Source organism: Empidonax traillii, unplaced genomic scaffold (assembly GCF_003031625.1).
Source record: "Empidonax traillii isolate 1590-97213 ecotype Southwest subspecies unplaced genomic scaffold, ASM303162v1 scaffold428:size834259, whole genome shotgun sequence".
Lineage (NCBI taxonomy): Eukaryota > Metazoa > Chordata > Aves > Passeriformes > Tyrannidae > Empidonax > Empidonax traillii.
In genome coordinates this window covers 711,344-725,549 of record NW_020955621.1, presented here as the reverse complement: position 1 = coordinate 725,549, position 14,206 = coordinate 711,344, and the positions used below count along the sequence as shown (strand labels likewise).

At 41.1% G+C, this 14,206-nt stretch overlaps 1 protein-coding gene across 1 annotated transcript; it reads left to right on the top strand.

The window, feature by feature from the left end:
- The first annotated feature begins 3,143 nt into the window (after nucleotides 1-3,143).
- On the top strand, nucleotides 3,144-13,105 carry CLBA1 (clathrin binding box of aftiphilin containing 1). Its single transcript, XM_027894476.1, has 6 exons — nucleotides 3,144-3,188; nucleotides 4,074-4,754; nucleotides 8,242-8,390; nucleotides 9,856-9,985; nucleotides 11,276-11,389; nucleotides 12,355-13,105. Exons 2-6 carry the CDS (start codon nucleotides 4,296-4,298, stop codon nucleotides 12,520-12,522), a joined length of 1,020 nt encoding a protein of 339 aa, XP_027750277.1. The 5' UTR covers nucleotides 3,144-3,188; nucleotides 4,074-4,295; the 3' UTR covers nucleotides 12,523-13,105.
- The last annotated feature ends 1,101 nt before the right edge of the window (nucleotides 13,106-14,206 follow it).

Genomic DNA, 14,206 nt, shown 5'->3' with positions numbered 1-14,206 from the left:
TGTGCCTCCAGGGAGCAGTTTAATGGAATAATCAACCCCATTTTCAAATGTAAGCCTTAGCTAATCAATTAGATCAGTATTTAGACCTGAGATCTTCAGTGGGGTTTTTAATAAGCTGAGCATTCTGTATTACTAAGAAAATGAAAGAATTGCTTAAGTCTCCTAAAAATCTAAAATCTGGATACTTAGTGTGAAAAAAAAATTATTAATCACTGACTGAAAAGGCAGCTCATTTATTTAGATGTCACTCTGAGTCATTCAAAATTATTTATTGACTTCCGACAACATGTTTACTTCTATTTTCTAAATGACATTTTAAGTCAGTTTAGCTACAAGTAACTTCTTACTTTTTACAAGAAAAGACATCCAAGTATTTAATACAAATTAAAGAAAATATTTCAGTCCTTTAAATGGCAAGCTAATCTTGTTTAATGCTTCATTAAAAAAACCTCCAATTCAAACCAAAACAAACCCTGAAAATTCTTCATACAAAGATAATTCTGGCTTATTTTTTTTTTTCCTCCCTAGGAGAAAAAATGAATGAAGACAAATCACCCATGTCATTTACAGGGGAACCACACAATTCAACATTTCAGGACCAGATCTTTCACAAACAGATAGAAATTCCTCTTACAGCAGTATGGTGCTGGTTTGACCTGAAAGTAAACAGTTTTCAGTTATTCTGTTGAATTTTTTCCCTGCAAATTGGTATTTTTCCAAAGGATAAAATGAAAAAGAGAATAATTCTGGAGTGTGAGTACTAAACTCAAATAGTATTCCAGTGGGAATGGTGGTAGGAGCAATAGTAACAGTTGCAGATGAGTGTTCAGTCAATTCAGCTGTTTGCATCGATGAATTTTTGAGCAGTGATGTTTTCTCCTAGTAGATACACACATGTGAATGTCTAAATGTAAGCTTATAGTCCATGTCTGAAGCTTTTGGCATATGTACCTTTTAAATAAAGACTGGGTTATTTAAAACAAAACAAAACAAATGAAAATCCAAAACAAACAAACAAACCAACCCCAAAACCAGTTATAGTTCAAAAAGAAATTATTAATTTAGCATGGTCAGGCAAAATTGTAAAATTTTTTCCCCAAATAGATAAGAGGAATTTTATTCCACTATACTTCACAGAGGAAAATTCTTAATCCAACTGTGATGATGCTTTTAACTTGAACCAGTCTATCAGAAGGTGTCATTCAAAACAGGAGTTGGTGATCTCAGCAGCAGCTGTCACACTCGTGCTCAGCTGGGCCTGAGTCCAGATGAGTGAATTCAGGCAGGTGAAATCCACTTTGCAGAGTGGTTGTACTTCACACCGACCCCATTTGATGTGAAAACCTGTACAAAACACACCAGTGCAGGTTTTTCTTGTAATTCTATGGGTTTTCAGCGGCGTTTGCCTGAGAGTAGAAGCAGCAGTGGGAACACCCAGCAGATGGTGCAGCCGGTTGTTCCCCTGCGGGGACCCAGGGCTAGCAACTGGATTTCCCAAGGTGGGTTGTAGGGTGTGCTGGAGAGAAATAAACAACAGAGTTACGTGACCAGTGCTTTAAAAGAGTTACTGATGTTACTTTGGGAAGAAGGCACTACAGTTTCCTTCTGTTCCTACACCGTGGTTTCTAAGGTCTGTGCCAGTTTCTGATGCTCCCCCAGCTCTCCCACCACCCTGCTCGTGCTGCTGCAGACACCTCGAACCGGGCAGGGCAGAGACAGGTTTGCAAAACCCACACACCTTTTCCCCTCCGCGTGTAAAGCCTGTTAAAGGAGAGGAGCATCTCAGCCTCTGCACGGTCTGTTTGTAGCATTTTCCTTAGAGAAGACAAGGGTGAAAATGTAAAACCGAGTAAAACAACCTCAGTCGCTGCAAAAATGCTGAGCTCTCTTCAAAACTGAGGCGAGAGCCGAAACCCCCTAGATGGCCGCAGCATAAACTGCGGCGTGGGACGATGACACCATCCCAGCAAGTGTCAGTCAGACGCTTTGGGACTGAATCACAGTCTCGCCGAGCTGGTCGGATAGCCTCCGAGCTGCAGGCTGCCACGGGATGTCCGCGGAGGGTAAGAAACGGCTCCGAAGCAGAAAGAAAACAAATTAAAAAAACCCTTTCAGACAGTTGCCAATAAAATCTTTTTTGGCTCTGCGTCTGGGCGTCGCTCCCAAATGCAGCCTCTCGCCCTTGGATAAAGCACTACACCCTGGAATGAGAGGCAGATGCGTGGGAGGAGTGCATGTCTCTGTGTCTGGGCTGGAAAACATATGTACTATAGTGCCTAGAAAAAGCTTTCTGCTTTGGGCCTTGCTCCAGAAAACCTTTCTCCTTTCTTTTACAACTGTCCCCTGTTCCTTGGGACTACCCAGGTGTTTAACGCAGCCCGAGGACAGGGAGCTAAAGAGTTTTGTCTGTGCCCTTCCCTCTGCCCCCCAGCCCTGGGAGCAGCCAGCCTTGGGCACGGCGCCTCCAGCCCACACGTCTGGTCCTCGGGAGGTGGGTGGGATGGGACGGTCACCCAGGCCGTAGGCTCTCTGCAGCGCTGTACCCACACCTTCTGGCTTTACCTATAACGCGTGGATCAAGCCCCAGACTCAGCAGAGGGGGGACAGCCTTGGGAGGCAAGAGAGCAGAGGGAGGGAGAGGAGATCCTGAGAGGCTGTTACTGGCCCATGAGGTTATATTTCTGGGTGGACTGATTGTCACTTTTTTAAAAAATCTGTATCCTAGAACTTTGTAACTATGTGAGAATTCTAGCTAAATTTTACTCTCAGATTAAAAGCAAACAGGAACCACCACCATCAAACCACACGTCCTTAGCTTGCCAGGTCGCAGCAAGAAGCTGGTTGGGGAGAGGGGGAAAATTAATACTTTTTCATATGACAGTTTACAAAACCAGCCTCTTCCCGGCGGGCAGGAGCTGGTTCTGGTTGGAAGGGCGGTTGTAACCCAAGGGATGCGGGTGCGGACAACCTGGGGCGAGGCTGGAGAGCCGGAGAGGCGCCTGTCAAAGCAAAGGGGAGAGAACGGGGGCTGAGGAAGGGCTGGGGCTCGTCTGCCCTCGCTTCTCCCGGGCGGAGGGTGGGAGGGCTCCGCTGTCCCCGGCCGGCCCCGTCCCGCCCCGCACCGCCCCGCACACCTCGGCCCGCCCCTGGCGATCTGCCGGGCGGCGGCGGCGGGCCCTGGAGCGGCGGTAAGGCTGTTCCCTCACCCAACAGGGGGGAAAACGCGGCTGGAGGAGCCGCCGGGGGGACACGGGTGGAGGAGCCGCTTCCCCGGGGTGAAGCGCCGGTGGCTCCGGGACGCGCATCCCCTGCCCTGCCCTGCCCTGCCCTGCCCTATCCCGGGGGGCCCCACCGTGCCCCGTGTACCTGGCGGCGGGAGAGGGACCTGCTGCCCCCCCAGACTATGCCTGGGCCGCCTTCGGGGAGAACTTCAGGAAAAAAACACCCCAAATTTTTTTCTGTTAAGCGCAGAAAATACCCAAGAGCGGCTAGAAGTGGGTTTAGTGTGTGTTCTAATCTGCCCCCCAAAACAGCTCGGGAAAGTGCGTGAGGAGAAGGGGTTAATCCAAAGTGATAAATGCTAAAATAATCACCGCCTGTGTCATCTACAGATGTCCAACTGAACTTACTAAGCATGCCTCAATTACTCAAATAGTTGGAAATACTGTATTTTTATAGGATTACAATCGAGATGGGGCAGCCCGTGCAGACAGAAAGAACTCTACCTGGGTGTGCAAGAGGTGGATGAAATAGTTACGGAAAATGTTTTTGAAGTGTTGGATGTTGTCTATAGTTATTTTGGTTTGTCTCCTGTGCGCTCAGTACTGAGTTAATATCCAGCAGCTTCTGTTACGCGTTTGCTGAGTATTGTTCACTAATTTAATGGCTTTCTTGTGGTGTGGGCAGAGAGTCGAATGCAAATTTTAAATAATTTTGCCTCCAGCAATTTTCAGTGGATAATACTGGAATGTGTTTATTTTAACCCGAGCATTCTTTCTCCTACCTTATCAGCGATCTTTATTCCTACACAGCCCTTATCACAGAAGTATTTATTTCTAATCCTTTTTTTGCAGGCAAATATCCTACACAGAAAGTGAGGCTGAATTACGTGCACATGCCGATTACTGGAGGAGAGACTGAAGGACATCCTGTTTTGATTTAGCAGTGTTGTTATTCTTTGGGGTGAAATGAAGAATTTGATTTTGTTTTGGAAACACTCAGATTTCTAATGCAACTGAACTTCAGTAACCTTTTTGCAGTACAGATTTCAACAAATTAATTTTTCTCAAACAAAGATGCAGAACCTGTCAGTAGCAGAAAGTCTTACTAATACAGACATGTCACACCAGGGGTCTCCAAAAGACCTGGCAGCTGAAGCAGGTGGTGAGTCTGTCAATGGAAGTGACCGTAACTGGAATGACAAGACAAATAATGAAGAAATTATTAATCTCGAAGTAACGCAGCAAAACCTCCCTATAATGAACAGCAAAGGGAGAAGTTGCGAGGGGTTTTCTGAGAGCAGTTTTAGTACCTCAGAACCCAGTGGTTCCTGGGGTGATTTTGAAGGCTTCAGGGAGTCCTTAGACAAGTCAGAGCGGTTCAGTTATAATCCTGAAGTTTTGGTGAAGTCAACAAACCCTTCTGGGGCTGACACGGACTCAAGCAGCCGACGCTGTAGCCCTTCTGGTGTCCCGTTCTGTGCTGAGCCATCTCTGTGCTGTGGGATACAGGAGGCTTTGGGCTCTCCGAATGAGGTATGTGTTAATAGTAAACCAAGGACCAGAAATGTTTGTGTTACGGCTTCCTACATCTCAAGTTTTGTATCTGTCTTCTCTATAGAGGGTAATGTTGTACAGGGAGAGAAACTGTCAAGCTACTTTGCAGCTAACTCAAGTGGAACAAAAGCAACTTCTTTACAGTGTTTGACAAATACTTAAGTTGTCCTGCTGGAGAGCCTTGAAGAATGTAATGCACTACTTTGCTTCTAGACACTGGGAAAAAGTAAGCACGTAGAAACCATGAACCCTGCCCTGAAGCGCGTGCAGTTTAAAACCTAGGCAAGAAAGAGCACGGGAAACAAAAAAACTGGGAAGGTGGATGACAAAAGCAGGGTGGACAAAAATTCTAAGAGTTGCCTGCAAGCTCATTGAAGAAAACCAACCTAACACTGAGTTAGAAATTGGCAAAAAACCCACTTTTGTTATTTAATATCCTGCCTGAATAATATCAACAGTCTTTCTGGAATTTTAGGCTGATGGTTGTAGGAGTTAATGACACACATACACACAGAGAAAAGAATAGAAATCTTTTAATGTAATTTATTTTTATAGCATAAGATGTTAGATTTTCTCATATGATGTTACAGGTAATATCCTGAGTAAATAATGTAATTTATCCTTAGCAGCACAAAAAAAAGTTCAGGTAAAGGGTTCTACCTTGTTGCAATGAACGTTTTTCCATAAGGACCAAACATGCATCACCAAAGGGAAGGAAAGTAACGAAAGGAAAGAAAAAAAAATGAAAATACAGAACAGCCCCTCCCCGTTCTTACTACTTTCATTCTCAATTACAACGTTTGAAAAAAAAGAGAACAATCAACTAAGACTTCCATGGGGTTAGTGTGTAGCAGTAATAACTTACTAGTTGTAGTCTGTTAGATGAGTTTTAGTAGTTGCAGGGAACCCGGGGGTTTTCTGGAGACAGGTTTTCTTGCCCTTGCCTTGGAATTTTACTTGTTGCGGAGGTATTATTCCGGAAAGCACAAAAATGCAGATGGGATAAGCTGCCCTCGCTGACTGAGTGGAGATACACAGGATACCTGGTTATTGGTTATTGGTGTGCATAAACAAATAATTCAAATTTTTTGTAACACTGAAAATGGAGGACAAGTCTTCTGTTGAAAGAAAAGAGTATTGTAATGATTGAAACTGAAACAGAATATAGCAGGTTGCTTGGTTTCTTTCCAAAAGCAATGCATCTTAATCTTATTGAAGCGTTTGCTCTGTTTTGCATTTCTTAAAGGCAAAAGGAAATGTCCAGTACGAGCTAAATAAGTCAACCCTGCTTAGAGTTTCACGTTGGCTTTTCTTGTCTAAGGCAGAGAAACAGCTGCAGCGCTGCTGGAGATTTGAATGTAGAATATATGTGTGGCTTGTCCCTCATCCCTGTGCTTTTTGTACTGCTTGTTTGAGACCATAAACTCTTTGGACTGGGGCTCTGTCTTCCGTGTGGTCAATAGAAAAAATGCCAGTTAAGTTGGAGGGACCTCTATGGATCATCTGAGGTCAGGGGTCTGACCTTCAATATTTATTGCATCAGTTAATTAAACTATGTTGATCAGGAGCAGATTCATGTATTTTGAGATGGAAACAATCACTAATTTCCTTGTAGTAGCTGGATGTTTTGCCTACGTAACTGAACACTTAGAGGATTTTTCGTGTGCTCTTTAAATACTGGCCCTTGTGAGAGGGACGGGTGCACGTGTTTAAGCCCTGTAGTGTTCTGATATAATGGGATAGAGAGGATTTAGTCAGAATGCATGGTTGTGAAATGTGTGCATTCGTATTTTTATAATTAGTACAAAGCTACAAGATAAGTGGAAATATATCCAAATTTTGTTTTAGAAAGACACATTGAAGTAGACAGTAATAAAGGTAATAAAAAAATCTTGCATTTTTCATCTGTCTTGACTGAACTGTAAGTCAGTGACTTGTATATGTGTTGGAGAAGCATCACAGGCTCTAAGGAGATACTACAATTGAGGCAGAGCTGTGCTCCCCTTGATGCACACTCTCTATGGCTGTTATTGCCCCCCATCCTAAAGCCAAGACTAGCTGCCTGGCTTTTCCTTAACTCCCATCCCATTTCAGTTTTGGTACCTAATAGGAAGTATTTTATCCTTGACTATCAATGCTTCAGCAAGTTTGCTTTCACAGGATTCTGCTTCTCAGGCATCTTTCAGGATCCTCTATGTAGCATCTCTGATGTAAGCTGAAATAGTTTACAAAGTGGTTGAAAGTATTGTGACACTTTGGGCAAGATTCAAAGGATTTTACTTGGGATTCTCTGAGTGTCCCAGCAGCTGCTCATCAGGACAGGCATTTTAGCAAGGCCCTACTTCAGGAGGGAGCAGTGTGGGGCACAAATTCTGTTCCTAGAAGCAGGCTCAGAAGTACAGAATCCTTCTACCAGCTCTGTTGATTCTGCCCACTCATCATTGGATTAAATCTGTACTCTCTCAGGATTCACTGCACTTGTCTGAGTTCAGTATAATGAAACTGTGCAAGTACCTCAGGTAATTTCAGCTGTTTCAATTGCAATTAAATAAAACTGTCAAAATATGGAGCATCCGTACTTACATTTTTCAGACTAAATCATTCCTTGCTGGGCAAAGAAAACAAACTGACTCGTTCCATTCTCTTGTTTTCACACAATGTTGCTGCTCCTGGATTGCAGTCCCTTGGAGGGATGGTGAAGTCAATTAATTCCTTTTATTTAGAAAATTGCAGCAACTCCTTTGAAGGAATAAAAGGACACAGTTTCTGAACCATATGGCATGATAACATCCCTTTAGGATAGGATGTAAATTATGCACATTTTCCCTTGTATATGTATTTCTTAGTCATCAGATAACCCTGTTACTTCCAGTAGGCCTGTTTGGATCACTCCTGTGGCTATGTTCAGTTTCTCAGACTTCCTCCTCATCACTGCTGGAGGAGGAACAAGTATGCAAATCTGGCTCTGATTTTTAATATAGGCCAGAAAAAGTTCAGTGCAAATGCAAAGATACAGAGACATCCTCACCCCAGCTTTTCCTCAGACCTACACAGTGCAAATATTTACTGGTAACTGTAGCATTTAGCAGTTGTTTTACATTTGGCTGAATTAGGAGTATTTGAATACCGAGTTAGCAAAACAAGCTTTGGAGTTGATGCATGCATCAGATTTGTCCTCAATTATCTGAGTGCTAAACAGGCAAACCAGTCTGTGATTTAGAAGCTGGGAAGTTGGAGACTAAGGTTCATCAGAAACTCTTGGATTCTTGCTTCTCCTCCTCTAATTCTATGTAAACACTAAAAATGCTGAACTATGGGCTCAGTCGCTCTGTACCATTAATATTAATATAAATATTTAAAACAATAAGACCACCTCCAGAAAAATTGTAGTCTTTGGACTAGGTCCTTCGTGAACTGTGGGGGTGACCCTTATAACATATGTAATAAAACTCTCTTTTTTTCCTAGGCAGACCACAGCTATGAGGATATATTTAAGTTGGGCTTTCCAGAAGTCTTTGTATCACAGTCCACAGAAAGCATAAGAAGCTTAGAGCAAGTACTTGATACAAATAACGAAGACATTGGGATAACTGAACTTCTGGAGAATCAACTTTGGTAATGAGTTTAGATCAACATTATTAAAAAAAAAAAATCCTCAGCAATCTCAGCAATTACACTGTTTAATTCCTAATTTAAAAATCAGTGCTACACTCAAAAATCTTTCTAAACACTGTGCTCTTCATCTTAGCAATTTTTTACTGTATTGTTAGAGGAAATGGATGGTGTTTTAGCCATTGGAAAACAATGAAGGGAATATATCAAAATTACACATTCCTGCTTAGGGTTTTTTCCTGCTGTTGGTGTGCCTTCTTATGACTAAGCCTCTGGAATGCCAGAACCCAACAGGCAGCCTGTTCTTCTTGTTTGCTTGTCCCTTCTTTACAGCACATCCCACTTATTTCTTCATCATCGGAGACTGCTGCTTCAACCAGCAACCCACGAACCTTTTTTTCCCTCCCCACAATTTTCCCAGTTAGTAACTTCCTCTCGTGTTAAACCAGATGTGCTTCAGAATCTGTGGTGCATCTGGCTTCTTTACTGGGTTATGTTAACAGCAATTATCATCATTAACTAAGATTTATCTTGTGACAGCTGGAATACTTCTAGATTTGTTACATGTTTTTGAGGGATCAGCAGCTGTTGAGCAGTATTGTAGTTACTGAACAGTATTGGAGTTATTTTTGCATAACTCTGAGGCTTTGTATCTAGAAAGTTGGATCAGATTATACTTGGGAAATGTCCTAGGACTCAGAAGAAATGTAGTTAAAACATTTAATGTGGGCATCCTTTTGGCAATTTCCCTGTATATGTGTTATATTTTTATCAGCATCAAAATTGTGGAGAAATATATATGTAAAAGAGACTAGAGTATTATAGCAGAGTACCAGCTACAGACAAAAAAGCCCTGATCTATTGTGATTAATAACTTAGGTCAATAATAACTACATCCTGTACTAAATAAAATCCAATTGGATTTTTATATGGGATGAATGCAATGTGAGAATCGAAAATACCACGTGGAGGGAACTCTGTAATTCTCACCATTTCAGCAGCGAGTGAGTGCCTTTGGCTTGTTTTGTAGCACAGAGACATCCAAAGGAAGTGCAGGTCATCCACCCGAGCAGCAGGTGCTGCAGGGAAGAAGTGTGACCTATGGAATGGAGAAAGGTCTGAGAGACAGAAAATGCAAAGTGCAGAACTAATAGGGCTGAACTCTGCCCACATTTCACAGAAGCGATTGAAAGATGTGAGCTGTTGGCATATAACACTCTCTGAAATGTGCTTCTAATGCCCTTCTTATCTAAAAAGTCATGTTGACTTACTGTTTCCTCTAATTGTCATGCAAGCTAATTAGTACATTGGGCTGATAGTTTGACCGAACGTAGGAGTTTTAAGATAAGTTGCTTGTTAGATCAAGGTAGGGTAGTAGACAAATGTATGCAGTAAAAATAATTAAATTATTTACATTCACTGGAAACATCAAGCAGCTTATAACTTCAAACTGTGTTTTGTTTCCTAGCATCAGTTCTGGAAACCTATGGAGAACACTCAGAGACTCTGATAATACCCCCAGCTTAAGACATCCCCAGAGTAAATCTCATTGCCAAGAAAACCTCCTGAGTGCTCTTGGAATAGATGCAAATCAAAAGGTAATTGAACAATGGCTTGCCAGCATGGCAGCATAAACACTTGGTCAGGAGTCTGATCTTCCCTCAGCTGTATGTGCAGATGCACGAGGGACTAGATCTGGGTGAGTCAAAAAGGTTTTTTTTACAGAAAGCTTTTTGAAGTGATACTTTAGTATTTCCTCATACTTATGTGTAAGTAACCATGAAATTGTGCAGGATCGAACTTTGATTGTCTTTACACTGAACCCTCCCCTACATAGTGCCCTGTTGTTAGGTGGTATTTTGTTATAGATGGAGAATTAGCTTTCAGGTGTGTGTGCAGTAGGATTGTTTACTTTTTTGCTGAGAGCATGAGAAAATCATTAGCCTCTAATATCTTTCCATTAGGTGAAAATAAGATTTGAATCAGGGAGACTGTTAAAGTAATTACTGGATGTTTTTACTGTATAGGAACTGAAAGTGTATTCAACTTCCCTTTTCCTCAGATTATTCCTCTGTCTGCTTTTGCAAGGCTTGAGGGAGAGTATGTTTTAAATTGAATTGAGACCAAACCAACAGCGATGAAAGATCTCAAATAAGAATGTCTCTGTTTAATCTCTTGTTTTGAGAAGGTAAAAGTGTCTGAGATGATTAAGTATTCAGTTATTTAGTTGGGATCAATTAGTCAAAGTAATTTTCGGAAATAACTGTTTCAGTTGATAAGGTGATTGCTGAAGCATGGGCTTGGCAAGCTACTGATTTTTTGGGCATATTTGACTCTTCATGCAAGTTATATACAAGCAGAATGACAGTACTGAATGTGGAAGACCTATTCTGCACTTGTAAGTCACTTTTATAGAATTGTGATTTAACAGAGAGACCATGGGAGACATTTCTCCAGCACAATTAAGCTCCCATTTTAGAGTTAAGCTCCCCATTTTAGACCAAAGATACACCAGCATTAAATCAATGCCCAAGCAGCTTAAACTTACATCACTACTTCTTTTCTGTTACAGGAAAATTGCATTGTTTTTTAAAATACTGAGAAACATATATTTCTCAGCAATGTTTTGGTGTTAATTAAGGCTGATTTTAACTGGAAATTGCTTTTTTATTAATGGAAGTTACAGATTCATGTGAGTAGGTAAAACTGGTTTCAGCATAAAATTGTTTTAATGCAAAGGGGAACACATGATAAAACACAGATTCAGAAAGTAAAGCTTAATGGTGGATGTTATTTGAGGGAAACTTCTCTTTAGGTTCTATACTTTGAGATCAGACAGAAATGCATAAATAAATTCATAAATAAAATGTAAGTTATGGGGTTTTTAGGGCATTTCAGAGAACCAGGATGATATTTTGGAGGAATCAAATGTCAAAGACAATGAGGACTTCAGATTTGATGGATTCAATATCAATGACTGCAAAGCATTGATCCAGACCAAGGTAAGAATTACTCTGAAAGTGGGAATTTTCACAACAGAGTGTATTTTACATGTTCCTCTCTGCTGTAGCCAGCTGTTCTAGCATATGTCCTCATGTAACTGTTTGGTCCTGGTGTAATTATTTAGATATGGAGTTGTTTTTTGCTCTTTGAAACCTCTCTGATGGCTTTAGAAAAGGTACCTGGGCACTTGTTTGTTTCTCGCAAAAGCAATGCAAGTTGGAAGGAAAATTGTGTTGTTCTCCATTGTTGTAAAACACCTCAGTCTCATTCTGGTTTTTTAACAATTTATTTTGGAGGAATATTCTTCGTCCAAGGTCCCTTCCTCAGTGGAGAATAAACTTGAGCAGCTGTTGCTGCTGTGAACACAGATAGTCTGAGACTTCCATTGCTCTGTTTCATTCTATTTACTGCCACGGACAGTGGAGGTGTTGTAACTGCTCTGGGAACTTTGTACATAAGAGATGATAGGCTGGAGATTTCAGAAATAAAGAACTAAAAGAGACTGTCCAGCCTATTCCTTCATAAGTCAGTTCTGCTTTCTTCACTGAGTACGTGAGGGAGGGACCACAGTGGCTGAATCACACATGGAAAGGTTAAAATATAAAGACAGGGTTTAGACAAAGGAGAATTGGTTTAAAGCAGATGAAAAGGGAGTAAAAGTGAAAAGAATCGTGATACAAAGTTAAAGTAAATGGGCAAAATTTTGTCTGGAATAGACTTGCATTTTGGGGTCTCAAAGTGAAATTCATTACAAAACATATGTTGCCATCTAATTTTAAGTAAGTAAAATCATATAATGGGGTGTTTTCCACTTATCTTGTGGAAGATAAGTGGAAGTTGTGTCCCTCCCCCCCCATGCTAATTTTATTTTTATGAACGTTTATAAAGATTAAGTTGAAATATGCAAAGTGTTAAACTTTCTGTAGGACGGAAAAAAATAACTTTATTTTTCTTTTTCACTCAGTTTTCTGTATCGCCAGACTCCAGACATGGTCACCTTTTCACCTGTAACCTCTTTTTGAAAACCACACCATCGAATGAAAACGCGCAGTATATAACAATCCCAAGGAAGAAGCACCTTTTCACTACACAGAACCTAAAAATGAAATTTTTCAGTAGTGATGTTTGTTGAACTAAATGCACTTTTTAGCCTTTTTTTTGTTTTTGTTTTTGAACGGAATGCAGTTTACCTTAATTTTGTTACTGACTCGGTACTATAGACTACAGGTGTTCTTTAGGAAAGTGACATATTGCTGTATATGAGGTACCTGAAGTCACATTATTAGAAGAGATTTCTCCTCTTTAGCTGTGGATTTAAAGGTGTAATTTTGTCCTGCTAAGTTTTTCTGCAGAGTTGTGTGTCTTACAGTAAATGCTGCAGCTGCAATCACACTTTAAAGATACTCTGTTGGAGTCTCCTGAACTACTGACCTTTCAAGCCTTAATGCCTCCTCAATCAAAAACTTCCTTTCCCTGCCAAAATCTACACACACCTCAGGTGTGCTGTGCCTTGTCACCATCTCTGCTCATACTTGGCCCAGTTTGGATCAGCTGAGATCTGCTGCTTTGCCGCTGCTGGATGTAGTGAGAGGAGCCTTCTACACCTGGGGGCTTCCACTGGGGTTTAGGAAAATAAAACTCTGTTAACTTCTGTCTGGTAAAGCCTGCTGTGGTGATAGGGGTGGGGGCAGTGAAATGTTTTGTTCTGGCTTTGGTTTCTGACTGAAATAAATCACCTCATTGAAGCTGATTGTAACAGGACTTGTTGGATTCATTCAGCCACACTTAAATCACGCGTAACCTGCTTGTTAAAGCTGAGCAGTGTTGTAGTTCAGGACTTGCACTGCACAAAAACGCTGTAAATTGCTGCCCTTTTAAAATTTTATAGTAACTATCGACTGTTGCCTGTCTTCCTGCAGCTTGAGTGCCACAGGGGATGCACTTTACTGTCATTCAGAGAATCCATGGTGCTCCCCTGCCAACTGCAACAGCTTTATTTATTCATTGGTAGTAATTTTTACACAAGTTACTAATCTATTTGCTGCCTTGGCCATTCAGAATATGAAAATTTTATATGGCTTTTTGTTTTAAAGAGTTGCTAAGCACTGCAAGTGATGTTTTACATGTAAAAAGCAGAGAACAAACTTGGGTGTTCCAAAACTAAGTCAGTTAATTATTTAATAATGGGCCTTTTCTCTTCTTAGAATTAAAAATATTATAAAGCACTGACAGACTTCAACCCTTAACCTAGTAAACTGTTCATCAGTGACACTATAATTGCTGTAATAACTTTAGTAATGCTTATGATACCTTAGTGCTATTAGCATGGGATGATCTGTGCACTGGTTACTCAGTAAGTGAAGCAGAGCATTTGCAGAAGTGCTGTTTAAAAGCGGCTCTGCAGCTTCCCTGGCCCTGGAGGGTGTTCTGCAATGCCAGCCTGGAAACCCCATGTGAATTAGAAGAGCAGGGTTAACTTCTTCAGTTAACACTAGGTTTGAATTTATCTTCAGTTTCAATTGTGTTCTGTCAGAGCACCTTAATATGTATTAAATAGGTCGTAGTCATAAGCTCACAAAAATAATAAATTGCCAAAAAAGGGAGAATGAATGGTTGAGGTTGGTAATAAACATTATTAAAATCAATTATAAGACTAAAAAACCATGTTTTTTGCTTTCAGAGAAGCAGGGCTCTGCAGAGGGGCTTGAAGGGGCAACTTGTAGTGTGTGTAGCACTCGCTGATGCACCAGAGCCCGAACCCTCTTTCCCTCTGGGCTTTCAAGTTTGCCCTTGCTTTTGCTAACACTGGATAAAAA

Coding starts and splice junctions, on each gene's coding strand:
- CLBA1 (XM_027894476.1), top strand. CDS start 4,296: ATGCAGAACCTGTCAGTAGCAGAAAGTCTTACTAATACAGACATGTCA. Junction 8,391..9,855: donor CTTCTGGAGAATCAACTTTG/GTAATGAGTTTA, acceptor TTTGTTTCCTAG/CATCAGTTCTGGAAACCTAT. Junction 9,986..11,275: donor GAATAGATGCAAATCAAAAG/GTAATTGAACAA, acceptor TGGGGTTTTTAG/GGCATTTCAGAGAACCAGGA.